The sequence below is a fragment of the Xyrauchen texanus genome, chromosome 6, assembly GCF_025860055.1.
Source record: "Xyrauchen texanus isolate HMW12.3.18 chromosome 6, RBS_HiC_50CHRs, whole genome shotgun sequence".
NCBI lineage: Eukaryota > Metazoa > Chordata > Actinopteri > Cypriniformes > Catostomidae > Xyrauchen > Xyrauchen texanus.
In genome coordinates this window covers 3,375,234-3,401,841 of record NC_068281.1, presented here as the reverse complement: position 1 = coordinate 3,401,841, position 26,608 = coordinate 3,375,234, and the positions used below count along the sequence as shown (strand labels likewise).

The following is a 26,608-nucleotide window of genomic DNA, read 5'->3' as shown; positions in this document are numbered from 1 at the left end:
CAGATCATTAAAGGAATATTCTAGGTAATTTACAACTCGATGCTAAAGCAGAAAACAGTTTCAAGTCATCCCTCAAGTTGTAAAAACCAACATTAAAGCTGCAAGCAGCGATGAACGGGCCCTCGCACCCTGGTGCATGTTGGGACTGCTAAATGTTGTTAAGAGTGTATCACAGTGTAAAACATGTAATTTCCTGTTGCCAGTTGGTGGCGCTATGACTATAACTGAACATTGGCATATAGAAAAGTTCAGGCTTGGACTCTTATAAAACATGTGAAGTTTGGAGCAGATTGGACATTGTATGTTTGAGTTACAACAACTTCCTCTTTCGTGGCGAAACATTAAAATATGCCAGGCCGGCACGGACACGGCATTCAAAGAAAACTCAAAAGCTTCGCAATTTAGCATCGCCAAGACCTTTAGATTAGACTGACCAAATATTACGGCGATCTGATTGAATCTCTAGGAGGAGCTTCTAGTAAGATGAACGAGGCCTGGAAATGACAAAAACTGAGCAGAAATTGAAAGAAAATCACAATGGCTGACTTGCTTTTGGGTTTAGGATAAGACTCCAAGATACTTTTTTTGTACGTGTTAACAAGTTACACATGCCTACCAATTTTCTTACATGTAGGTGAAACGTGGAGCGAGGGCTGCTTCGTTGAAATGTTGTAGGTGGCGCTATCGAGCCATTTTACCACAATAAATTTTTAAGAGTTTTCAAGCATGTTTAGGCCTCAAATGTGACTTACGAACTTTGTCAGGCCGCCATATACACGCCGATGTATTCAGGCTGGGACTATTATCAAACATGTGACGTTTGGGGCAGATTAGACATTATATGTATGAGTTATAACAACTTCCTGTTGCATGGTGAAACATCAGACCGTCACGGCAGATTTAATGAAATTTCTAGAAGGAGTTTGTTAAAACACGAGGAATGGAAATGGCAAAAACTGAGCAAAAATTTAAGACAAAAATGGCTGACTTCCTGTTGAGTTTAGGGCATGGGTCCAAGAGACGTTTTTGTAGGTATTCCCACGTTACACATGTGTACCAATTTTCGTACGTGTAGGGGAAACATAGTGTAAAGCTCACATCGTTGAAAGTTTGTAGGTGGCACTATCGAGCCATTTTGCCACACCTAATTCTGAAACCCAAACCAGATGTACATTTTCGAGTATGTTTAGGCCCTCAAAGCTGGATGTCATGCTACCACAGTTAGGCCCTTAATTTGGGAAAAAAATAATAAATGCCTAGAAGAACAATAGGGTCCTTGCACCATCAGTGCTCGGGCCCTAAAAATTTGTGTGCTAATGTATACTTGTGGGTGAACAGGTTTCTATTAATTTGCTGTTGCCAAAACGTTTTATATGTGTTTGCACACATCCCTGGAATTCTTGGCCAAGGAGAACTCGGCTAGTTGAAGAGCACTGGGGATTGGTTAGAACTAATCATGGGTGTGGTTTAGGATGTGTTGTTCTTAATTTAGTAACTAGGTAGGTTACTATATTAAAGGTATAGTTTGCCTAAAAAATGTTAATTCTCTCATCATTTACTCACCCTCATATCATCCCAGATGTGTATGAATTTCTTTCTTCTGCTGAACACAAATGAAGATTTTTAGAAGAATATCTCAGCACTGTTGGTACCTATAAGTGAATGGTTTCCAGACCTTTGTAGCTCCAAAAATCAAGCTAATTTTAAAACAATAATGCCCGTAGTGTAAATGTGGACTCTGTTCGTCTAGGGGCTTTAGACACCTTCCATTGTATAGACTAGGTTTTAGTAATACAATTGCAATGAAAGCCTAGAAGTTAGGTGAGCGCCACCACAAATAAACATTTAGAAAATGCAACAATCATACCATTTCTGAGTATAAACATAACTCTTAAACATCACAAGTCTTAGCATGAGACTACTGTGATAGGATCCCCTACTAATCCTGTTGGTGCAAAGTTATGCCTTTCAAATCACCAGCTAAAAACAGTCAAATCATCAAAGTACAGCTAGAGGACATGTCGTACAGTACCTCTTTGGCTCTGTCAAGCTCATTCTGTAGGGCTTGTTTGGAGATTTCCACCTCAATGATCTTTTGCCTGAGCAGCTCGTTCTCGTCCTCCGCCCGCGTGCGCTTGTCTTCCACCGTTTCCAGTTCATTGTGCAGACGCACGGATACATCCTTGGCTACCTGTATGTAGACGGACAAACCTGCTTCAATGACATTTTCTTTCCTGTTTTATGACAGCAAAATAATATATTCTTAAAGGTGGATGTGCAATTTCAGCGCCACTAGCGTCACCAAACGAAATTGCAAAAATAATGACTGCTTTCAAACAGGTTTCCCTAACACTCCCTCGTCTTCCGTTGGGCGTACAAACAAATGGTCCAGCCCCAAACCTCACACACTCAAAACATTCACACACACCTTCAGGTCCTGCTCTAGATTGCGGAGCAGCTCTCCATCAACATGTCCGGTCTGAGCTACACGCAGACTCTTCTGTTCAGCCTTGCGCAGGCGGTACTGAAGGATCCGGCAGTTCTTGTTGGAGCGGTCCAGATCCCTGCGTAGTTCGTGAAGCTGGTACACCTCCTCCTCCAGGTAACTGTCCCTGATCTCCTCCATCTCCGCCCGCAACTCATCCACTTCATCCTAAATCAGGATTAGAATCCCAATCAGAATGAGAATCAAAATAAACATAGGGAACTAAAACCTTGACAACTAGATGCAGCTCAAAAATGGATCAGAACGATGTCGTCTAGAGATACGTTTATAAAAGTTAAGTTCTTTTAATTTGACACGGCGTGTAAGAAAAGGGGCGCTGCCGTGGGAGATGCTTCACAATAGTCAAATATGTCCATTTAGTGCATGTTTACACAGAAAAACTGTAAAAAAAAAAATACTCTGAAAAGTCATATCCTGCCGGAGATCGGAGGCAGGGGCGAGGAGTCTACCCCCGTACAGGACGGGACTCAACAGGTGGTGGTGGGGTGGAGGAGGTTGCAGTGTTAGCACACCGAAACAGCAACGTGATAGGTTGTGAGCAGACTTATAAAGCATGTGATTGGCTAGGAATTACCCAGCTAATGGTGCGATAATGTACAGCTGCTGGTCTCCCCGCTAGAACTACGCTGCGCTTACATGGAAACCGAGACAGCGAAAAAGAAAAGACTGAAAGACTGAAAAACAGCCCAGACACGATGACCTTCACTGTACGATGAGGGACAAAGTCATGTGATAAGCAGCATCCTGCCATCTAATGCATGGATGTTCCTGTCAAATATGAGTTATAGTGGACAAAATGATTAATGTCACACTATAATCCTATAGAGTGAGAGAGAGAGAGACAGACAAAGACATAGACAGGGGGAGTGAGAGATAGTAATAAGACAGACGGAGGGTTGTGGTGCACATCTGCTTCAGGGAGGCTCCAAACGCACAGTCCAGCCCCGTGTGAACGGCCCCAGCGAGGGATGCTGTCATTACACGCAAAGCTACTATAAGCGGATTAACAGGACGTCTTCAGAGAACGCAGCTGCATGCCGATGAAATTATGAAAATCCTGTTTTGTGACAATAACTCAAGCCTTCTCACATCTGACAAATAATATTAATAATTTATGGCATTATGCTAATTAGGGCTCCAGCCACCAGACTTTACACTGAGAGCAAAGACTGTGATCCGTTTCCTGCGGGGGGTTTTGAGAGGTCTTTACTTGCATGCTGGTTTTAAAAACAAACATTCTGCACCCTACTGATATTTTGACTTATGTATTGGGTGGGCAGTGTATTTTGGCCCCACCTTTTCTTTAAAAAAGCAAAAATGGAGGTTTCAGTGACGGACTTACAATAGAAGTGAATGGGGACAGTTTGTGAATGATAAAATACTCACTGTTTCAAAAGTATAGACACAAGATGTAAACAACATGCGTGTAAATGTGATTATAGTGTGATAAAATCCCTTAGCAACATTTTCTGTGTAAATTCAAGCCAATTTTACAACTTGTTGCCATGACGATGTAACTTTACAGCTCAAATAAAACTTGAGTTTTAACAGAAGAATGAATGTAAGAGCTTTTATAAAATGATACGCTTCACGTTTCTGCATTTAAACCCTCCAGAAATTGGCCCCATTGACTTCCATTGTAAGTGCCTCACTGAAACCTCCATTTTTGCTTTTTTAAAGAAAAGGAGGGATGAGTCGAAATTAATTTTTGTGGTAATCGATATTACACCACAAATGCTGTCGATTGAGCTGAAGCTGTATTGAACCCGGAATATTCCTTTAACTTATGCACATTATGAATTACTAATTTCATGAGAAGAGTCCGAATCAGAATGAAAAAGAACAGGATTAAGGCGTGGTCTACACATAAATAACTAATTTAGCTACGTTTCCACCTCTCATCCACACTAGAATGGTGTTTTTCTCCACAGATAATGGAACGGTTTGAAAACTGAAAGCTGAGGATTAGTGTGGATGTGGTTTTGGAATCGAAATCAGGAAATTTGGAGTCGAAATCAGTATGAAAATAGAATTAGAATGGGAATCAGAATCATAGTTGAAATCAGAATGAATATAAAATTGAGAATCGCAATACATTTTTAACAAGAAACAGAATCAGAGTTAAAATCAAGATGAAAATCAGAATTAGAATGAAAAACAAATCAGAATGAAATTCAGAATGCGAATCAGAATCAGAATTAATTAGACAAAATTCCCTTCATATTTTACATTAGGGATGGGTGATATGACCAAAATCTTATATCATGTTATGAGTTATTTCATATCACAACCAAGTGTGCCGCACAAGTCCTCAAAAGTGAAGCCAAAACGTCTCGATCGCCCCCCGGTGACTGGTCCTAGTATAGGTCATAAGCCCCGCCTCCCCATGTTATTCAACAGGACGTGAGACCAACTAAACAATTAAATTACACTTCACATATCTTTTTTCCAAAGATAGTTTCTGTCATTTACTGTCGTTTCTATCACGTTGATGTAATTTCAAGTGTTTGTTTTCAAAATAAGTTTGTTTTTAGTTATTTGATGCTATAAAAACGGTGCTGTGACATCATGATTGACAGCTGTGATTGACAGGTTCTCTGAGCGAAGTAGTCACTGAAGCACCAACTGACTTTTTTCGGGATCTTCGGAGGACTGAGGAGATTGGAGCTTTAAATTTAATATGTAAATTTCTATACTTCATTATTTCACACCGTCATAAGTCAAAAGTCAAAAGTGCAGGGGCGTGTGCTTGCGATTGATTCAGCGAGAGTGAGGGCGGGGCCTTGATTTCGCGGCTTTACTTCATGCTCACTACTGCGCAGGTCTGGTCCCGAAATCGCAACTGCGCAGACTCAAGTCCCAAGATGTCAGTGCCACATCGAGACACTGGCGGCTTCAGTTCTCACCAATGGAAAAGAGCGAAGGGGCATCGTCCATCTTTTTTTACAGTCTATGATCACAATAATAATGTTGGAAAATCAACAAAAATTGGTTAATATATTAAATACCCATTTTGTGATGCCAATTTTGGATAATCCTTTCAGTGAATTAAATAATAGTCCATATAATAGTGGTGTGGAGGTGGTGTAGTGGTCTAAGCACCATAACTGGTAATCTGGTAATCAGAAAGTTGCTGGTTCAAGCCCCACAGCCACCACCATTGTGTCCTTGAGCAAGGCACTTAACTCCAAGTTGCTCCGGGGGGAAATGCATAAATGTAAATGTAAATATAATAAAAAAATATGATTATAAACTTTCCTCAAGAAACTCGAGATCTTTCCGATGCAATGCAACAAAGATAATAACGCATAAATACAAAATAAATAAAAACAAAACACATTTCTTGAAAATATCTAAAATAATGGCAAACATTTTTTTTTTTTTTAAATGACTAGCTAGAGCAGCTGGACTCGCACGCACTTGCCACCTCAAGAGAAAGCGCGCGTGACATGCGCATGAAACACAGATGAGCATATCGTAAAAAGCACTGAACACAAGGTTAATGTTACCGAATTTGCTTGGGTGCCAGCGAAATATTTTTATTGCCATAAAACCCCAAATTCTGTTTCTTAACTTCTGTCTTACGTGAAGCCCTGCCCACTGATAGAGAAGCCCCGCACTGCGCACATGGATTTACATATCGCAATATACACGATAGAGCAAAATATCTATCGACTGCCGCTTTATATCGTCGCCATGATATATCGTCATATCGCTCAGCCCTATTTTACATCAATCAAGACAGGAAGGCGTTTCTTTGAATCTAATAAAGAGCCTGATGAAAAGATCTGTTATGGAGTTGGAAAAACATTTCCACTAGACGTTTCGCACCTTAAGGGAACAAACTCCCTATAGGAGGGCTGCGAGGGCACCAGAAAGTCAACCGGTTGCCCTTAGTTACACGTTATTCGAGGACCCGAAAGCAGTTGTGGAACACAGATGATTGCTTCACGCTCATATCACGTGAAAGAAGGGGTTATCATGTGTAAATGCAAATCATTGTATAAAACAGTCTCATGGATTTCACAGATGGATCAATCCATAATCTCTCAGAAGAATACTGAGTCAGCCTGACAGATGGGATTTAATCTGGAAATACAAATAATGATAAAATAAAGGAGTTTGCACGATCAATAACTGTGTAAACCTCACCCAGTTAGATAAAAAACACAACAAATTGGTGATTTCACTAATAATAAGAATTACCATGGTATAGCCATGTTTTTGGACACGTAACATCCAATGGTATTCTTTGGGTACCTTTAGCTATTGATAATAAGTAATCATTCAGTACCATGGTATATCTAGAGTACTATGGCAATGCCACCTGGTACCACTGATACACAGTACCAAAATACCTTGGTTTGTACAATGTAAACACTTCAGTGTCATACTAATATCAGATAACTGTGGTAGCATGATATCCACCATGATAAACCCACGGAATTCTTTGAAGTACCTTAGATACCATGGTATTAGGTCATTTTACAGTACCAAAGTATACATCAAAGCACCAAGACTTTACCATGGCACACTACTTGAATGTTAAAACAGCATCGGATCACCTTGAGGTAGTCATTCTCCGAACGGAGGTCTTCAATCTCTCTTAACAATTCCTCCTGCACCATTTCCTTCCCCTCAGGTTTGAGTTGTGCGCTTTTCTCCGCGTGCACACCTGACAGAGGTGAAACCCGAGACACCCCTCCCGCCATGCGCGTCCGAATCCCGGGATTATCCGCGGCCACCTGCTCCCCGCGCTCGCTGGAACCGCTGCCCGACTCCGCATCGCTGTTGGCGGCCGGAACGAGTCGCTGCTCGTCCGAGAGCGGCTCGGACGGACAATCGGACAAATCCGAGCTGCTGTCAGTCTGAGCGGATCGCCCGGTGGGGACACGTATTGGGGATCCCGGGACCAGCGCGGCCAGCCTCCCCTTACATTTGGCAATCTGTGGCGCGGTGTCCACCACTTTGCAGGGGGGGTTCGGTTCCGATGTTGCATGCTGAGTGACCTTAACGGGCTTTTTTGTAGCTGAGGGCTTGAGGTTGCTTTTCGCAGGTGTGCATTTGTCCTTCGCGCCCTGGACAGTGCGCCTCTGGATGCGGCTTAAAGACGCTACGGGCTGCTTGGCGAGTTTGGGTGATTTTGGCACGATTGGTTTGGTCGACCGGGAGTGCACATCCTTCAGGACGGGTCTGGCGGGGGACGGCGTACGGTTTAACCTCTTCTTCTCCACCTGAGAATGATGATGAGGTTTGGTGTCGGAGCCATTAGAGCTCTCCATTATACAACCTGATGGATGGATCCAGATACGCGCGTCTCTCTCTTCGCGTTTTGGCTCATCACTCCAGATGGATGCGCACCCGTGATTCACTTTCTTCCGAGCGGAATACTATGGATGCTGTGAAGTCAAGTGTGAAGCTCCGTGATATTGTCCGTCAGATCAGCCCATCCCCCCGGGATCAGATTATTCCCATCATCTCCCTGCTGTCCGATCAACCTCCTGGCCGCCTCCTCTTCCGCTCTCTGACAGGGGAAAAATCTGCAGCACGCTCAAGTCCGTGTGTGTCGCGGGTACCGTAGTGCGCATGCGCTTGTTTTTCACACACAAACGCCGAACGAACACACCCCTCCTCGGGCACCGGTACCGGTCTGACGCGTACGCGTTGACGCGCCGCATACACACAAATCAAACATCACACACAGAGAAACACATATATTATAATATTACAGCTGTTGCACATATTAGAGAAAGAAATATAAAGAAATCACTAGGCTAAAATAAAAATAGGCTAAAACATTTTCCACTATATTTAAGATTTGCGCATTTCATTTTCAACTTCATTAATAATTATTAAAATATATTTGGGGGTTTTAATTAAATGTGGTTATCGATTCACCTACTCAATTCAAGTTGAAGGAATTTTGTGGAGAAATTTAAATGCCTAAATCATAAAATTATGATATTTTTGAGTGTAGTTTAAGGGGGACATAAGATGCTTCTGCATCACAATGCATCATTAATATTAATATATATAAATAAAAAATTAAAATTTCTCAAAATTAGTGCAAAAGCAGAGAACTGTACACAAATGGCCTAGAAAATGTAAGTAAAGCTGAATAATAATTTAATTACATTTTGATTATCAATTAATGTTCATCATAATGTTGAAAATGAGTCAGTACATTTTAAATCATTAAACAAAAAATTTACTTTCTTGTATCCTATTTAAATACTATACATTTTATGAATATCTCGTACCATAATGTCTCCCTGCTATTCCAAATAAAAATCAATTAAAATACACAAAGTTTGAGAATAAAACTCTTCTCAGCAAATATAAGCTGCAAAGGTTATTTCATTATTGAATGATAACATATGCATCTTATGGCATCCTTAAACGTGAGGATATATATCACACTTAATAAATAATAAAATATGCACCTGCAACTTTACATATAATCGGTTTACAATAATATTCTATACTTATGCAAAAGAGAAAAGCATCAAAAAGTTCTCACACACACACACACACACACACACACACACACACATGTAATAAATATAGATCTTTATTTGCACGTCATTAGATTAAGAATGCCACAAGTTATAAATACCACAAAACTGCTTAAACATGCCAAAATGTTTCAAATACCTAATATCAACGTATTATTCATACAAAGTACTCTTCTGTTCTGCAATACAATTAGGATCCATTTCATGTTTTTGTAATGTTGTGATTACTGCAATCGGCCATGAGACTTCAGAAAGAATAAGGCAAAATATTCTGTACAAAGCTGAAGATTCATAAAGGCAACATGTATCGCAACTAGAAATGATTTATATTAGGTTCTGTTTTTCAGGACATTGACTGTCTTAACAAGTTTCCATTTGGGAAGATCTACTGAGCTTTTACCAAACTTGCGATTGCAAATATATTTCAAAACAAACAGAAAACAGGCAAAGCTTTTATATATAAAATGCGAAAATGCTTGGTTTTTGTTGCCCCGAGTAAAATAGAAGTACAGCTTAGTAAATCTGACTCCAGGGTACAGCGAGGAAAGATACATTATAAACTCGCCAATCCTGAAGAGAAATAAAAGTAAGCACTTGGTGAAAACGATCATTAGAGTAACTCAAAAGGTTACAATATGGCGCAAGCTTGTGTAACGGGAGCCAGCTGGTAGATAGCGGTGGTTCGAGTCCTGTACGGCATGGGTAAAACAAGAGCGTCACAATGGTGCCGTGACCCAGATGGGAGTGAGGGTTTAGGGGGGTGAGTGTAACGGGAGCCAGCTGGTAGATTGCTGTGCAATGTGTATTAAACTCACTCTCCTGACCTCAAGAGCTGCACTAGCGACTGATCTAGAGCACCCGCCTCCCACGCCAGAGACATTGGTTTGAGTCCCGTACGGAGCGGGTAGAGCAAGAGTGTCACACTTGCAAATATAAACCATTCTGAGGTTAGTATATGTTCTGTAACACTGTTAACATAAATCAACCAGAAGTTTAGTTTTTTACATTTCAATGACTTACAGTTAGAATTTAAATATATTAAATAAAACCGAGAGTTAAATGGTGCAAAAAGTGATTATTAGAATTATACTGAGAAAAAATCCTGAATAATGCAACAGTCATATATATTAGTCCCTCAAACACAGAAAACAGCCACATGTATTGTTGTTCAGTATAACACTGTCACATCATTTCTCAGAAACACACTAAATTTACACACAAATATAATCTTTCAGTTCGTTTAAATGATAGTGTGAATCTCACAAAACCTGTCAAGAAACTATACGGGTCATATTTCGCCTACAACGACTTTCGAGACAATTACCGGTCTTGTAATTATTACTGTAATTTTCAAATGTTCATTTTTAACATACGTCATAGCAGTAATTTTTATAATGCATTTAGTTTTCAACAATATACAGATTTTCATTACAGAGTTTGGCCAGGTTGATTTTCTTTACTATTGCATGAGAGTCATTAAAATGGGGGTTAAGTTGTTTAATTTGCATGAAAACAATGTCAAGATAATGATGATAAAAAAAATTCTTTATGCAATATATAAATTCTTGTTGGTTTTTCTTTTGAGGATATTACTTCATGAGATTCATTCAATAAGAAACACAAATGGTTTGTTTTGTATATTGAATTTCACTAGAACTCCCATTAACTCATTCATTACCGGTGCCAGCTCGCCAGTTTAATTGCATTAGCTATTAAAACCCTTTTTTTATTTTTTTTTTTTATTACCGCTGTATTACACAACTACATTTTAAAGGGACAGTTCACCCAAAGATTAACAGACTATTTAAAAAAAAAAAATAAAAAAAAATATATAAATAAATAAATAAAAAAATATGAGGTTTGGAACAACATCAGTTTGCACAAATTCAATTTTTTTTTTTACAGGTTTATGCATTTCAATTTCAAATTCCATAACATTGCATTGAATAATCTTTAATAAATCAAATCAAATAACTAATTATTTTAAATATTCATTTAATTTAGTTAAACATCACAAAATTCAATCTGATGGAATTTTGCTATGAAAATAAAATGCGTAAATCTTAAAAAATAGGCAACATTATAAATATATATTTTTTAAATGTGAATAAATGATGACAGAACTTTAATTTTACAGTGAACTGGCCCTTTAAATACAGTCTTATCTCTACAGGCAACAGGAAATGAATCAATCAAGGATTGCAGCAATAACTTAAATTCACTCAAAGCCGTGGCAAAATGATGAACATGAAAAACAATGATTAATGCCAATGAATGACTTTTATCTGTGAAACTAAAGTTAAATGGCATTGACGGCGGACTGCAGAGCAACAACACTCAATAACATTATCTCATGTGCACAGGTCCTTCACTAAAGTTCAGCATTTTAACTGTTTGTTAACTAGCTATAATAGATTGTAGTGCAAAACACAACAAATAAATCTAAATTCAATAGACACTTCAAAAGAATAACGAGTGAATCTCACGAACCATATCAAGAACAATTGTTGCATGTATTCTCATTACAGTAATAATAATGATGTAATTTCTTTAAATTGAAAAGCATTAGTGCATCATGGATGCATATGCATAATGCATTTGTTGCACAGCTTTGAATTTATGTCGATATAAAAAATAAAAAAAAGAAATACCGAAATATTTGTTGTGCTGTAATGCAGTAAAATAAACACTGAAAAATGAAATGACTGAAAATCATGTACGAATCATTTTCTTTATGCACAACATCATTTCTTTTCTTATTTTCTTTTTTGGCGTGAAGTGTGACCCTGATGTGTTTTTGTGAGATTCCCCCTAACACTGATAAAACGTAAGGCACAAAGACATAATGCATGAGACAATTCCCCCCACGCTGGCGATTAACAACAGGCCGAACGAACCACAATGTAAACACACAGCCGACAGAAACAAATGACATCTGGCATGAAATTGACGCCCACTTCGCTGTGAATGCCAAATCTTAATTTGAGACCTGGAAGACGTATCCCAAAATGCCACATGTGTGCTTTAAACACGGAAGAGAAATGAAACACGGTCGAGTCTCTTTTGTCCCACAGAAATGGTGCAAATGTGTTTCCGGTCACTAATAATGCATTAAACGGCAATGTAACGTATAGTAAATAGGAGTTGATGGGTTATGACATTTCAAGGCATGCCGTGCACTCATATCATATATGTTTGTGGTGCAAAGGCAGTGGTTATCCAATAGGGAAGGTACATGTCGGACAAACCCAATCCTGTGCTTCCCAGAAATGAGGTAGAGCAAGTACGGGACGTCAGAAAGTAATGTTACTTGGCATCAAGAAGTACCAAATATGGAATATGTTAAATAAAACAGTCTATTGTTTGTCAGTCTATCATCTACTGCAGTGATGAATATGTGTAATACTGATTCGTATGGGCATATCGCCCTCTGGTGGCTGTAACAGCATGTGTTGGGTTATAACACTGAGAGAGGTGTACGGGAATTAATGCCCTGGAGCTGAATCTCAACAGCAGCGTATGCGAGAAGGCGGCAGCTCTGGTGGAATTTCGGGCTCGGGCTGAAGTGATAGGATGCTGTTGGACAGCACCTTACTGGGGACTTCAAGTGGCATCTATGGAAAAAGAACATTAAAAAAAGCTTTTAAGACTGAAAAAAAAACACATGTAGATTGCCAATTTCAGACTCAGATAGCATGCACACATATAGCCCCATGCATACTACACAAAAATGCCAAGAAACTTCTGAATACGGCAAGCTTCAATCTGATTGGCAATTTTTCCCTTTGGCCAGTTAAATGGGTAGTTCACCCAAAAATGAAAATTCTCTCATCATTTACTCACCCTCATGCTTTCTTTCATCAGCAAAACACATCAAAGATATTTGAACGAATATCTCAGCTCTGTTGGTCCATACAATGCATGTGAATGGTGACTAGAACTTTGAAGCTTTAAAAAGCACATAAAGGCAGCACAAAAGTAATCCAGAAGCGATTTGGTAGGTGTGGGTGCGAAACAACAATATTTAAGTCCTTTTTTTGCTCTAAATCTCGACTTTCACTTTTACATCCAAGAGTTACATGTAATGCCTGTTTAGTTTCACTTTCACATCTGAAAATAAAAGTGAAAATGGAGATTTAGGGTAAAAAAAGGACTTACATTTTGATCTGTTTCTCACCCACACCTATTATATTGCCTCAGAAGACATGGATTTAACCACTGGAGTAGTATGGATTACCTTTATGCTTCCGTTTTGTGTATTTTGGAACTTAACATTTTTGGTCACCATGCACTTGCATTGTATGGACCTACAGATCTAAAATATTCTTCTAAAAATCTTAATTTGTGTTCTGCAGAAGAAAGAAAGTCACACACATCTGGGATGGCATGAGGATGAGTAAATGATGAGTGAATTATCATTTTTGGGTGAACTGTCCCTTTAAAATCTGAATCTGAATACTTTTATCTTCTGCAGAACACAAATGAAGATTTTTAGAAGAATATCTCAGTTCTTTAGGTCCATACAATGCAAGTGAATGGTGGCCAGAAATTTGAAGAACCAAAAAGCACATAAAAGGGAGCCCAAAAGTAATCCTTATGATTCCAGTGGTTAAATCCATGTGTTCAGAGACAATATGATAGGTGTGGGTCAGAAACAGTTCAATATTTAAGTAATTCTTATCCATAAATTCTCCTCTCTGCCCAGTAGGGGGCGATATGCAGGAAGAATGTGAATCACCAAAAACAGTAGAAGCAGAAGGTGAAAGTGGAGACTGATTCATAGTAAAAAAGGATGTAAACATTTATCTGTTTCTCACCCACACCTCTCATATCGCTTCTGAATTTGACACCCATTCACTTGCATTGTATGGACCTACAGAGCTGAAAACATATTCTAAAAATCTTTGTTTGAGTTCTGCAGAAGAAAGCGAGTCATACACATCTGGGATGGCATGAGGGTGAGTAAATGATGAGAGTTGTCAGTTTTGGGTGAACTGTTCCTTTAAGTTCTCTCCTTTTAGTTCAAGAGCCAGAAACATCCACATTCTCTGATTTACAGATAGCCAATTCCCAATACACAAGGTCAAGTAAAAACACTTATAGTAAACAAGGTGAAATAATAAACAGTAGAAACAGCTCCAAACTCACCTTACACAAAATGTCGTCTACTAGTTTAAGAAACATATCATCAACGTTAAAGTTATCCTTGGCACTGGCTTCACAGAAACGCATCCCTGATATCCGTGAAGCAAACTGTCATTTAGATAAATATATAAAAACATCTATTTTTAATAAATAAATGACATACATTGAAACATATTCAGATTCTAAAAGTTTGTCGCAGACTGTGCATTGCAATCAAGCTTCAGCATCCAGCAAAATTAAAACTATATGAATAAAATTCATTACTATTAAAATACTAATTAGAAGACATGTCTTGATATTTCAATGTGCCTCAATGGAAGATTTGGCGCCCCCTAGGGGCAGACAAGTGTATCCTTATTGTTTTGTCATCGTTACGTGCAACATTTTCCACGCAATGGTCTCACCCTCTCAGCTTGTTGCCGTGAGATGATGCGATCGGACTCGCAGTCCAGCTTGTTCCCGACCAATAGGAGTTCAGCGTCCTCTGACGCATACTGCAAAGAACCAAAACAGCTACAAGTTAGAAAAGAACAGCTCTCTTGGTGAGGATGCTGTATATTGAGACAGTCCAGAAAACCATTAATCTTTGGGTTTGATGATGTATTTTATGCATTATTTTGGCACACCTTGTCAATCATTTTCATCCATTTGGGCAGGTCATCAAAGGTTTCCTGTTTGGTGATGTCATAGACGAGCACGATGCCTTTCGCACCGCGGTAATACGCTGAGGTGATGCTGTTAAACCTCTCCTGACCAGCCGTGTCCCTGTGAATGCAAAATTATATAAATTAATTTGACATTCAAATTGGGGAATAAATCTTCTGATACACTATAATAAATAAATGGTAAAACGATCCACCGTTATGGCACACATTAAAGTACACATGTACATCAGGATTGATTTGGATATCAGATATTATATCATTAGGTAAAAAAGTTTAACCAACGTATTGACACCAATGGATGAGGTGATCTGGATAGACACACACAGAAAAACATTGTAAGGTGGCATTCACACCGGACACGTTCTTGCATTCAAAAACAGCAAAGTCGAGCGAAGTATCGCAGAACGCGCGAGTATCAAAACATGTTTTTAACGCTCAGACTTGTTGGCAGATATCCATAATTAAGATATTAATGATATGCATGGCAACGAAAATGTATCAAGGCTTTTATAAAATTATAAGCTTAAAATGTCTTCCTTAAAACCCTCCAAAAAAATGGCCCCATTCACTTCCATTGTAAGTGCCTCACTGTAACCTCCATTTTTGAAAATGAGGCAAGAGTCAAAACGAATTTTTGTGGTAATCAACATAAACAACGTTTCCATCAAAGGATTTTTAGCGCATCAAAATAAAGCTGATGGAAACGCACATTATCGCTAAAATGTCACAAATGTCGACAAACTATTTTCAGTTTAACTAAAGCGCATAAACTCTGTCGATGTCGATACATCAAATGTTGCGAAAAATGGTTTTTGTTGATAAAAACAGCATTAACGCAAAAATGTAGTGTCACATGACAGAGTTTGCCACAATCGTTAGCCTGTGTTAATCATCTTGGACAATGATCCAAGATGGTGGCGCAGTAGCACGCAGCGGCCACTCCGGATCCACAATGGTGCTATTTTTGTTAAAAAAGCCCGACTTTTGCATCACATGGACATCGGAGCAACCGGTGTTCGTGTCTACCATCGCCAGACACTACTGAAATATAAGACTCATGCAAAAACCAAGCTGCATGATGACCTGCAGGAGGCGCTACGCGTACTCGGCTTGCTGCGGAGACCAGGCCTCCAGCCCTCGGCGTCGCCTGATGCCGTGGCGGGAGAGGACGTCGTAGCGGTGTGCGAAAGCAGAAGCGCGAAAGAGGGCGGAGTCCATGCTAGGCTAAAAACAAACCCTAGCCGGCCAGCTCTCCCGTCTATCCTGCTCTCAAATGTTTGCTCCCTGGACAATAAACTGGACTATATCCGACTCCAGCAGGCTACGCAGCCTGAGTTTAGAGACTGCTGCGTCTTTGTTTTCACGGAGACGTGGCTCAGCGACAGAGTTCCGGATGCCACCATTCAGCTAGACGGGCTCGTCTCGTTTCGTGCCGACAGAAATACAGCTCTCTGCGGTAAGACTCGCGGTGGTGGCTTGTGTGTTTACATCAACACGGAATGGTGCAAGAACTCTATGCTAGTCTCTAGTTACTGTTCATCGCTGTTGGAGCTTGTGACTGTTAGATGCAGACCTTTTAATCTACCACGGAATTCACCACTGTTTGCATAACCGAGTTTACATTCCCCAGCGCTAACGCTAAGGAAGCTCTGTGAACTGTATGGGGCTATGAGCTGAACTGCAGAACGCTCACCCCGACGGACTGTTTATTGTCGCGGAGATTTCAACCATGCAAATCTCAAGACAGTGCTCCCTAAATTTCATCAGTATGTGGACTTTGCAACGAGAGAGGCTGAACGGCTTGATCTTGTTTACACAAACATCCCAGGCGTGCACGGGCGGAGCCCCGCTCACACCTCGGCTACTCAGACCACATCTCTGTTATGTTAATTCCAGCATACAGACCGCTCGTCAGGCGCACAAAACCGCTTCAGAAGCAGGTGAAAACCTGGCCAGCAGGAGCCATCTCTGCTCTTCAGGACTGTTTTGAGTGTACTGACTGGCACATGTTCAGGGAGGCTGCAACATATGGCGATTCTACCAACTTGGAGGAATACACAGCATCAGTGACCAGCTACATCAGCAAGTGCATTGATGATGTCACTTTCTCAAGACCATCACCACATGCTCCAACCAGAAGCCGTGGATGACTGCGGAGGTGCGCACGCTGCTGAGGTCCGAGACTCCGCCTTCAGAGCAGGCGATAAGGCAGCCCTAAGAACAGCTAGGGCCAAACTGTCACGGGCAATCAGAGAGGCAAAGCGCCGACGCCCAGAGAATCCACAGTCACTTCCAGGACAGCGGTGACACGTGGCGCATGTGGCAGGGCATCCAGGCCATCACCAACTACAGGACAACATCAGTTGCCTGTGACAAAGATGCCTCCCTTCCAGATGCGCTGAACGACTTCTACGCTCGGTTTGAAGTGCAGAACGACGTGATGGCGAGGAAGTCCACCCTCCTCCCAACGACCAGGTGCTCTGTCTTACCACGGCAGATGTGAGGAAAACTCTACGTAGAGTCAACCCACGGAAGGCTGCTGGACCAGACAACATTCCTGGCAGAGTGCTCAGAGGATGTGCAGACCAGCTAGCAGATGTTCTTACCGACATCTTCAACATCTCTCTGAGCAGCGCCGTCGTTCCAACGTGCTTCAAGGCCACCACCATCATCCCCATGCCAAAGAAGTCTTCAGTGTCCTGCCTCAACGACTACCGTCCCGTCGCGACTTACACCCATCATCATGAAGTGCTTCAAGAGGCTCGTCATGAGGCAGATTAAGACCCAGCTGCCCCCCTCACTAGACCCACTGCAGTTTGCGTATCGTTCAAACCGTTCAACAGACGACGCCATCACCACAACCCTCCATCTGGCCCTCACCCACCTAGACAATAAGGACTCATACGTTCGAATGCTGTTCATAGATTTCAGCTCAGCATTCAACACAATCATTCCCCAGCACCTGATTGGAAAGCTGAACCTGCTGGGCCTGGACACCTCCCTCTGCAACTGGATCCTGGACTTCCTGACTGGGAGACCTCAGTCAGTCCGGATCGGGAACAGCCTCTCCACCACCACCACACTGAGCACTGGGGCCCCCCAGGGCTGTGTGCTCAGTCCACTGCTGTTCACTCTGCTGACTCACGACTGTGCAGCAATGCACAGCTCGAATCACATCATCAAGTTCGCAGATGACACGACCGTGGTGGGTCTCATCAGCAAGAACGATGAGTCAGCATACAGAGAGGAGGTCCAGCGGCTGACGAACTGGTGTAGAGCCAACAACCTGTCCCTGAATGTCGACAAAACAAAAGAGATGGTTGTTGACTTTAGGAGAGCACAAGGTGAACACACTCCGCTGAACATCGACGGCTCCTCTGTGGAGATCGTCAAAAGCACCAAATTCCTTGGTGTTCACTTGGCTGAGAACCTCACCTGGTCCCTCAACACCAGCTCTATCACCAAGAAAGCCCAGCAGCGTCTCTACTTTCTTCGAAGGCTGAGGAAAGCACATCTCCCAACCCCCATCCTCACTACATTCTATAGAGGGACTATTGAGAGCATCCTGAGCAGCTGCATCACTGCCTGGATTGGGACTTGCACCGTTTCGGACCGCAAAGCCCTGCAGAGGATAGTGAGGACAGCTGAGAAGATCATTGGGGTCTCTCTTCCCTCCATCAAAGACATTTACAAAAAACACTGTATCCATAAAGCAACCAGCATTGTGGACGACCCCACACACCCCTCACACAAACTCTTTACCCTCCTCCCGTCTGGCAAGAGGTACCGAAGCATTCAGGCCCTCACGGCCAGACTGTGTAACAGCTTCTTCCCCCAAGCCATCAGACTCCTCAATACTCAGAGACTGGTTTGACACACACGTGCCCTGAGTTGCACTTTAATTACTGTCACTTTATAACTGTCTGCTACCTCAATAACTGCTATGTGCATAGAACACTATCTCATAGTATGTTATGTGTACGTTTTTAGAAACTGTAATCTTTTTGCCCTACTGAGTACTGGTCGGCGCTGCACTGTGTCTATTGTCCTGTTCATTGTCAGAAATTTGTTGTACTGTCCCGTACTTTTTGCACATGTTTGCACGTGCACTTTATATAGGTATATATAGGTTTTTTTATATAGGTATTTTATTTCGCTGTGTTGTCTCATGTGGTCCTGTGTTGGTCCTCTGTTGTTTTTATGTAGCACCATGGTCCTGGAGGAACGTTGTCTCGTTTTGCTGTGTACTGTACTAACTGTATATGGTTGAAACGCCAATAAAAACCACTTGACTTGATCATGACGACAGTATTGAAAGTCAATTTATTGTACGTGATTATGGATTGATCTTTACGGCATATAGATCCGATCTGCAAATGGGACACTTCCAGGAGTGCCAACACAAATATCTCGTGCATATTGAACAAATGAATGGCCACTGTTTGCGATTAATTTAAATCGCAGAATCCATCAGTTTATTTATAAAAGTTTATTTTCCACACCGTTCAAAACAATAGACGGCAGTCACGGAATTAGCCCACAAAACATGAAACATAATTTCTGTGCACAAAGATGTTTTAAATTAAGAATAAACACAATATTAGGTGAAAAGCTTCAGTATGATTTTTTTATTTTTTTTGGAACACTTACAGCCCAGTTCTATTAAATTATTGTTTATAGTTTTGAAAAAATGCCGGCAAAATCCCCTGTATTAAATGTAAAAACGAAAATAGCATTAAATAAAAAAAATTAATAACCAAACTAAAAAAATATATAATTTTTTAGACATTTCTTTACACAAACTTCTGTAGATGAATCAAGTCATCTGAATGACGTTCTCAGAATGGTCTGCACATTTCTCAAGACTATAAACTATCAGAACTATTTGTCCAATGCCAAGATCACTTTCAGATAACGAGCTTTTGAACATTTTAAAACGTTTAAATTAGGGCTGTGAATCGATCACAAATTTTAATCGAATTAATTACACGGTGTTACATGGTGTGGAATTAATTCATCGCGATTAATCGCATATACAAATATTTATATATATATATATATATATAATAAAAAAAATTCAGATAATTAAAATGCTTTACATTCTTGTGGCAGAAGAGTTAATCATTGATCATGTATTGTTTACTATCATATTATTGATCATAAGTCAATCATTAACACACAGTTCACAGCAATCCATTACACAAGTGAATTTGTCAATCAGTTGGAGATTTATTGTGAGTGCTTGTTTAAGAGCCCGTCAATCCACACCTACACACCTACTCATGCTTGTGTAGCGTCTCGGGTGCGTTGCGTCATATATATACGTTTAATATTCAATCTTTAAACACATCTTGAGATCTCTTAGTTTGCATTTGCACTCCAAGTGTTTTGAACGCAAGAATGTAACACATGTTTGTGTTGTGGGTTGTTTTGTTCACTGTATAAACTGTGTGTTGCTCCTACAGCTGAAATTTCAGTTACTGCCCTCTGGAGTAAACAGGTGGTACTACAAGCTTGCATTTCTCAGGAATCTTCCTTATTATGGTGCGTAAATTTTTTTAACGCTTTATTTTTTGTCAAATTAATTGCACTGAATTAACGCGTTAAATCGACAGCCCTAGTTTAAATACTTTAAATCTAACCATCTTTACCTCGGATCGCATTTACTGCTGCTTCAGAAAATTTTAATTTGCATTATGAAGCTAAAATACATTTTAGATGATAATCGAGTTCAATTGGTCGTTAAAAGTTGCTGGAGAAATATGCGGGACATGATGCAGTTGTGATGGTGATGCTTTAGATTAGATAATTGTACAAAATATTGAATATCAGGAATGTATCATATGTAAACCCTGATATTACACCACATAAATGTTTCTTTAATAGCTGTGCACACCGCATATACACATCGATTGATGGTCCTTATACGGAGACAGAAAGATTCCCCCACTACTTGGTGCAGGTTGCCAGCTTGAACAGGGCCATGACGATTCGCTTTCGGGTCGGAACCATTTCCAACCTGTGATAGGTGCAACATCAGGACCAATATTACAGTCCTGTCAGAAGGGCAACTGCTCCCTTTTGATTGCAATTCCTCCTCTTCTGATTGCTTTCTCAATAATCTCCCAATTTTACCAAAACTTCGGAGGAAAAAAATAGGGACATCTGGGAGGTGAATTAGCTCTTCTGAATGGAGCAGATTTTTGGAGCTTCAGGGTAGATTTCTTTTGCACCAAACCAAAATTTCTGCGACAAAGTGTTTTTTTTAGGCATGATGTCATCACGCACACCATTTTTATCGATAAAAGGCCATTTCAATGGAAACGGGCAGAAGGCGGCAAATGTCGCAATTTTATTTTTTGCATTTTCACTGTCGATAACAAAATAGCACGAAAGGTGGATGGAAAGTAGGATTTTTGTTGTTGTTTTTTAAAGAAAAAAGGGACGAGTCAAAATATATTTTTGTGGTAATCAATATATATACACAATACAATACATCGACGGCCATATCGGTATTGGCTGATAAATGTGAATTTTAAAGTTATCATCCGATAAGAAAATTTGGCTGATATATTGAAGTCGATAAATTATGGCTTCTTCAGGCACATGCTACTCGCCATGTGGGATCTGATTGGTGCCTTCTGGCTTCATACTGGATCGGAGTAAACACTCCATTATACAGTATTTATTTGTCACATGCAATTTATTTATAACATGGCATGCCTAGCCACTTCCTGATATACAGTTGATATCAGAAGTTTACAAACACTTAGGTTGAAGTCATTAAAACTCATTTTTTAACCTCTCCACAAATTTAATATTAGCAAACAATAGTCTTCACAAGTTGTTTAGGCCATCTACTTTGTGTATGACACGAGTAATTAATTCCTACAATTGTTTACAGACAGATTGTTTCACTTTTAATTGACTATCACAATTTTAGTGGGTCAGAACTTTACATACACTAAGATAACTGTGCCTTGAAGCAGCTCGGAAAATTCCAGAAAATTATTTCAAGCCTTTAGACATTTAGACAATTACCTTCTGATAGGAGCTGTACTGAATTGGAGGTGTACCTGTGGATGTTTTTTAAGGCCTACCTTCAAACTCATTCATTTCAAAATGAAAAACATTTTGGACCTCCACAAGTCTGGTTCATCCTTGGGAGCAATTTCCAAATGCCTAAAGGTACCACGTTCATCTATACAAACAATTGTACGCAAGTATAAACACCATGGGGCCACACAGCCATCATACTGCTCAGGAAGGAGACGCATTTGGTCTCCTAGAGATGAACGTAGTTTGCTGCAAAAAGTGCAATTCAATCCCAGAACAACAGCAAAGGACCTTGTGAAGATGCTGGAGGAAACAGGTAGACGAGTATCTATATCCACAGCAAAACGAGTCCTATATCAACATAACCTGAAAGGCTAAAAAAAATCCAGACTACAGTGGGGACAAAGATCTTCCTTTTTGGATAAATGTCCTCTGGTCTAATTAAACAAAAATGTAACTGTTTGGCCTTAATGACCATCATTATATTTGGAGGATAAAGGGTGAGGCTTGCAAGCCGAAGAACACCATCCCAACCGTGAAGAATGGGGGTGGAAGCATCATGTGCTCTGCTGCAGGAGGGACTGGTGCACTTCACAAAATAGATAGCATCATGAGGATGGAAAATGATGTGGATATATTGAAGCAACATCTCAAGACATCAGCCAGGAAGTTAAAGCTCGGTACAAATGGGTCTTCCAAATGGACAATGACCCCAAGCATACCTCCAAAGATTTGGCAAAGAGGCTTAAGGACAAAGTCAAGGTATTGGAGTGGCCATCACAAAGCCCTGACCTCAATCTGATAGATAATTTGTGGGCAGAACTGAAAAAGCGTGTGCGAGCAAGGAGGCCTACCAACCTGACACAGTTACACCAGTTCTGTCTGGAGGAATGGGCTAATATTCCAGCAACTTATTGTGAGAAGCTAGTGAAAGGCTACCCAAAATGTTAAACCATTTAAAGGCAATGCTACTAAATGCTAACAAAGTGTATGTCAACTTCTGGACATACTCACTGGGAATGTGATGAAAGAAATAAAAGCTGAAAGAAATAATTCTCTCTACTATTATTCTGACATTTCACATTCTTAAAAAAAGTAGGAAATAAAAGAAAATGTCCGGTCATCAGTCCGTGAGTTGAATCTCAAGCACAACTGGATTATGCAGTAAGGCAATGATCCAAAGCATAGGAGTAAGTCCACCTCTGAATGGCTCAAATGAAGCTAAATTGAAGTTTTGGAGTGGCCTAGTCAAAGTCCTGACTTGAACCCGATTGAGATGCTGTGGCAGGACCTTAAACGGGCAGTTCATGCTCAAAAACCCTCCAGTGTGGCTGAACTAAAGCAGTTCTGCAAAGAAGAGTGGCCAAAAATTCCACCACAGCGTTGTGAAAGACTGATCTCCAGTTATCGGACGTGTTTTGTTGCAGGTGTTGCAGCTAAAGTTGGCACAACTGGCTATAAAGTTTAAGGGGGAAGGTAGTTTTTCACATGGGTGATATAGGTGTTGGATTACTTTATTGCTTCAATAAAATATTTTTTTTTGAAAACTGTATTTTGTGTTTACTCAGGTTGCCTTAGTTTTATGTTAAATCTCGTTTGAAGATCTAAAACAATTTAGTATGAAAAATACACAAAAATAGAAGCAATCAGGATGGAGAAAATACTTTTTCACAGCATTGTAATTTCATGCAGTCAAAGGGAGTAGAAAGTAAAAACACTTTTTTTAGTTAGTAAGTGACATCGCACTTAAAATGCACATATTTACAGTCACTGGGATTCTGAAAGCAATCACAAATAAAAGATCACAAAACACACAATTGATTATACTTGATGTTAACACGAGCGCTGATTCAATCTCAGCAGCCACAGATGGACGGCATCTGATTTTGAGTTCTGGAATTCCATCTCATGTGCTTCTGAGACACAGGAAGCGACATGGTGGGTTGAGTCAACGATAAGGGAACAGTTTCCTCTCCACTTACCAGATCTGTAAGCGAATCTTCTTCCCTCTCAGTTCCACAGTTTTGATTTTAAAATCCACACCTTCAAAAACACAAACGGTCAAAACAAACACACAAAAAGAGGCATTCAATTTAATGTCGTAATGAACAACCCCCTCACTGTAATGCACAGCCTCTTGTGACGTAAAGGTTTTACTTATAAATAAATGAATAGTAATATTAAAACAAATGTATGAAATCATGGCCACTTATGTGAGATAGAGTTCAGTCATATCAGTAGCCTTATATGAGCGCTTTTATTCAACATGGGGAAGGGGCACTCTCATGGGGGCAGCCATGTTAGGATCACATGACCAGCTGAAAACTACTTGCTTAATCTCAATAACTGGCCTATTAGTGGACACTTTCATTCATCCTGGCTTAATGTGCAAAGTGAATTTGTACAATTGCATTGGTAACTGAAAACTACTGTGTGTGTATGAGGCAGCATCCAGGCCACTAGGTGTCACTGGCTACGTTTACATGTGCTATTATTCATCAATCCGAATACATTTAATCCGATTGCAGATTGTGAACATATTGTTTATATGTACCCTAAACTTTTCAATCCAATACAAATATTCATTGACATGTGCATTACATGTATTACGAACAAATCTTCTGCGACCATTCCTCCTCCAATCTAACCGTAGGCATCTCTGGTGGGTGAGAGTTAAAGGAGTTTACAGATGTGGAATGTAAACAAAATAATAGGACTTTCAGCAACAGCTGCGGACAGGAAGCAATAATGATGGCGGAACGGAGAATTTAATCATTAAACATCATTTAAAACAGCAAGAGAAGGGATGCTTGTAGTGTTAAATAACTGTAAGAAGAAGAGTTTTATTCTTGTACGATATAATATAGCTTACGTCTAAAACCTAGATATTATTATTAACATGCTATTGATATTTTTAGTTTTTTTATTCAAAGCCTTGCTTCTTAAAGTCCCTATTCAGAATGATACAACGTTATTTTTTGCCTTATGTGATGTCATGAAAGAACATATGTGCCCTGCATAATATTCAGTGTGAGCCCGCACACCCTTAATAATGTGTTTTGTCATTGCTTTATAAGTTCCCCTAAAAGAATATCATGTATAGCCACATATATAAACCACATCTCTGCGCATGAGCACAGGGTATTTTAGAATACGAGTAAGCCAGTATACATAGTAAAACTACAGCTTACCCATTATTATTTTAAAGATATACTAATTGGCTATAGTTCACGTAATATCTATACTTAACTATCAATATTTTTGAGTACAGGAGTAATTGAACAGAACACCTGCGTGTTGATATATTAACTAAACGCGGACAAATAGACACAAGTTGAACAAGTAAACATAGACCGACAATGTTTCTTCATGAGCATCCAGACTGACAGCTCAACTTTCTCTCCGTTTGTCTTACCCACAGTGGACTTGCACGCCTCGCAGAAGGTGTCATCGGTGAATCTCTCCATCAGGCTGGTCTTGCCCACGCCGCGGGAGCCGATGATGATCACCTGCAGTTTGTAATCAGCGACTCGCGGTGGCACCTTCCTGCGGCGCTGCGACGCTCCCACAGCGGGCGAGACTCCGCCGGCCCTCCGCTGGACACCGAAGCCCGACTCCATCTAGCACTAACGGCCACTACACATCTGTCACGCGGCCGGAGCGCTTTAAATACCGCCACGCATCACGGAGGGTAACTTTAATAAACTTCAAAAGGGCTTTTCTCTGAAGTTTGTCAAAGTTTGTTTCTCTAGGTCAGTTGTTGTTCTGCGCTGGGAATACTGGAGCGGGCGTGACGTCACTACCACTTCCGGTTCCGACGCGTTCCAAAGGATGTAGCAAAATTCCCTTTAGAATAAATAATATTTGTATATCAAACGTGAAATTAAATAGTTTGATAGAATAATTAAAAAAAATTGCTTAAAAAATTTACAGAAATAAATATCAGTAGCGGATCCTGGCGATATAGGCATCTGTCTGTCTGTCTGCATAATATATATATATATATATATATATATATATATATATATATATATATATATATATATATATATATATATATATAAAATTCAGGACACTGTGTTATAAAGATAATTTTGTAAAAATCCAAATAACTTTACAGATCTTTATTGTAAAAGGTTTAAACAATGTTTTCCAACCTTGTTCAATTAACCATAAACAATGAATGAACATCCACCTGTGACAGTCGTTAAGACAATAACAGCTTACAGACGGTAGGCAATGAAGTTCATCATTAAAAACTTAGGACACTAAAGAGACCTTTCTACTGACTCCAAAAGAAAACACCAAATGAAGATGCCCAGGGTCCCTGCTCATCTGCGTGAATGTGCCTTAAGCATGCTGCATGGAGGCATGAGGACTGCAGATGTGGCCAGGGCAATAAATTGCAATGTCTGTACTGTGAGATGCCTAAGACAGCGCATGGAGACAGGAAGGACAGCTGATCGTCCTCGCAGTGGGAGACCAAGTGTTAAAACACCTGCACTGGATTGGTACGTCTGAATATAACACCTGCGGGACAGGTACATGATGGCAACAACTACTGCCCGAGTTACACCAGGAACGCACAATCCCTCCATCAGTGTTCAGACTATCTGGAATAGGCTGAGAGAGGCTGGACTTGGAGTGGTGGTGGTGTAGTGGTCTAAGCACATAACTGGTAATCTGGTAATCAGAAGGATGCTGGTTCGAGCCGCACAGCC

At 40.3% G+C, this 26,608-nt stretch overlaps 2 protein-coding genes and 1 long non-coding RNA gene across 6 annotated transcripts in view; 1 reads left to right on the top strand and 2 right to left on the bottom strand.

Moving 5' to 3' along the window:
* LOC127644516 (microtubule cross-linking factor 1-like) overlaps positions 1-8,008 on the bottom strand; it is a 76,247-nt gene extending 68,239 nt beyond the window's left edge. For all 4 annotated transcript variants that reach the window (XM_052127706.1, XM_052127709.1, XM_052127707.1 and 1 more), the window contains exons 1-3: positions 7,072-8,008; positions 2,429-2,653; positions 2,033-2,191 (exon numbers count right to left, since the gene is read on the bottom strand). In XM_052127706.1, coding sequence (XP_051983666.1) covers positions 2,033-2,191; positions 2,429-2,653; positions 7,072-7,788 — 1,101 coding nt within the window. In that variant the 5' untranslated portion in view covers positions 7,789-8,008. The remainder of the gene's footprint in view (positions 1-2,032; positions 2,192-2,428; positions 2,654-7,071) is intronic.
* LOC127644544 (uncharacterized) overlaps positions 1-10,817 on the top strand; it is a 75,797-nt gene extending 64,980 nt beyond the window's left edge. Inside the window, exon 2 of the long non-coding RNA XR_007970673.1 lies at positions 9,771-10,817. This is a non-coding gene — a long non-coding RNA (uncharacterized LOC127644544). The remainder of the gene's footprint in view (positions 1-9,770) is intronic.
* Positions 10,818-10,950: 133 nt separating this feature from the next.
* Positions 10,951-25,674, bottom strand: LOC127644537 (ras-related protein Rab-12-like). The gene is made up of 6 exons (XM_052127740.1): positions 25,303-25,674; positions 23,870-23,930; positions 14,793-14,931; positions 14,571-14,660; positions 14,170-14,274; positions 10,951-12,635 (listed from the first exon to the last, which is right to left on the bottom strand). The coding sequence occupies exons 1-6, from the start codon at positions 25,505-25,507 to the stop codon at positions 12,528-12,530; spliced, it is 708 nt and encodes a 235-aa protein (XP_051983700.1). The 5' UTR covers positions 25,508-25,674; the 3' UTR covers positions 10,951-12,527.
* Positions 25,675-26,608: the final 934 nt, after the last annotated feature.

Coding starts and splice junctions, on each gene's coding strand:
- LOC127644537 (XM_052127740.1), bottom strand. CDS start 25,507: ATGGAGTCGGGCTTCGGTGTCCAGCGGAGGGCCGGCGGAGTCTCGCCC. Junction 14,932..23,869: donor AAGATTCGCTTACAGATCTG/GTAAGTGGAGAG, acceptor TTGCATTCACAG/GGACACGGCTGGTCAGGAGA. Junction 12,636..14,169: donor TAGACGACATTTTGTGTAAG/GTGAGTTTGGAG, acceptor CTTTTTCCATAG/ATGCCACTTGAAGTCCCCAG.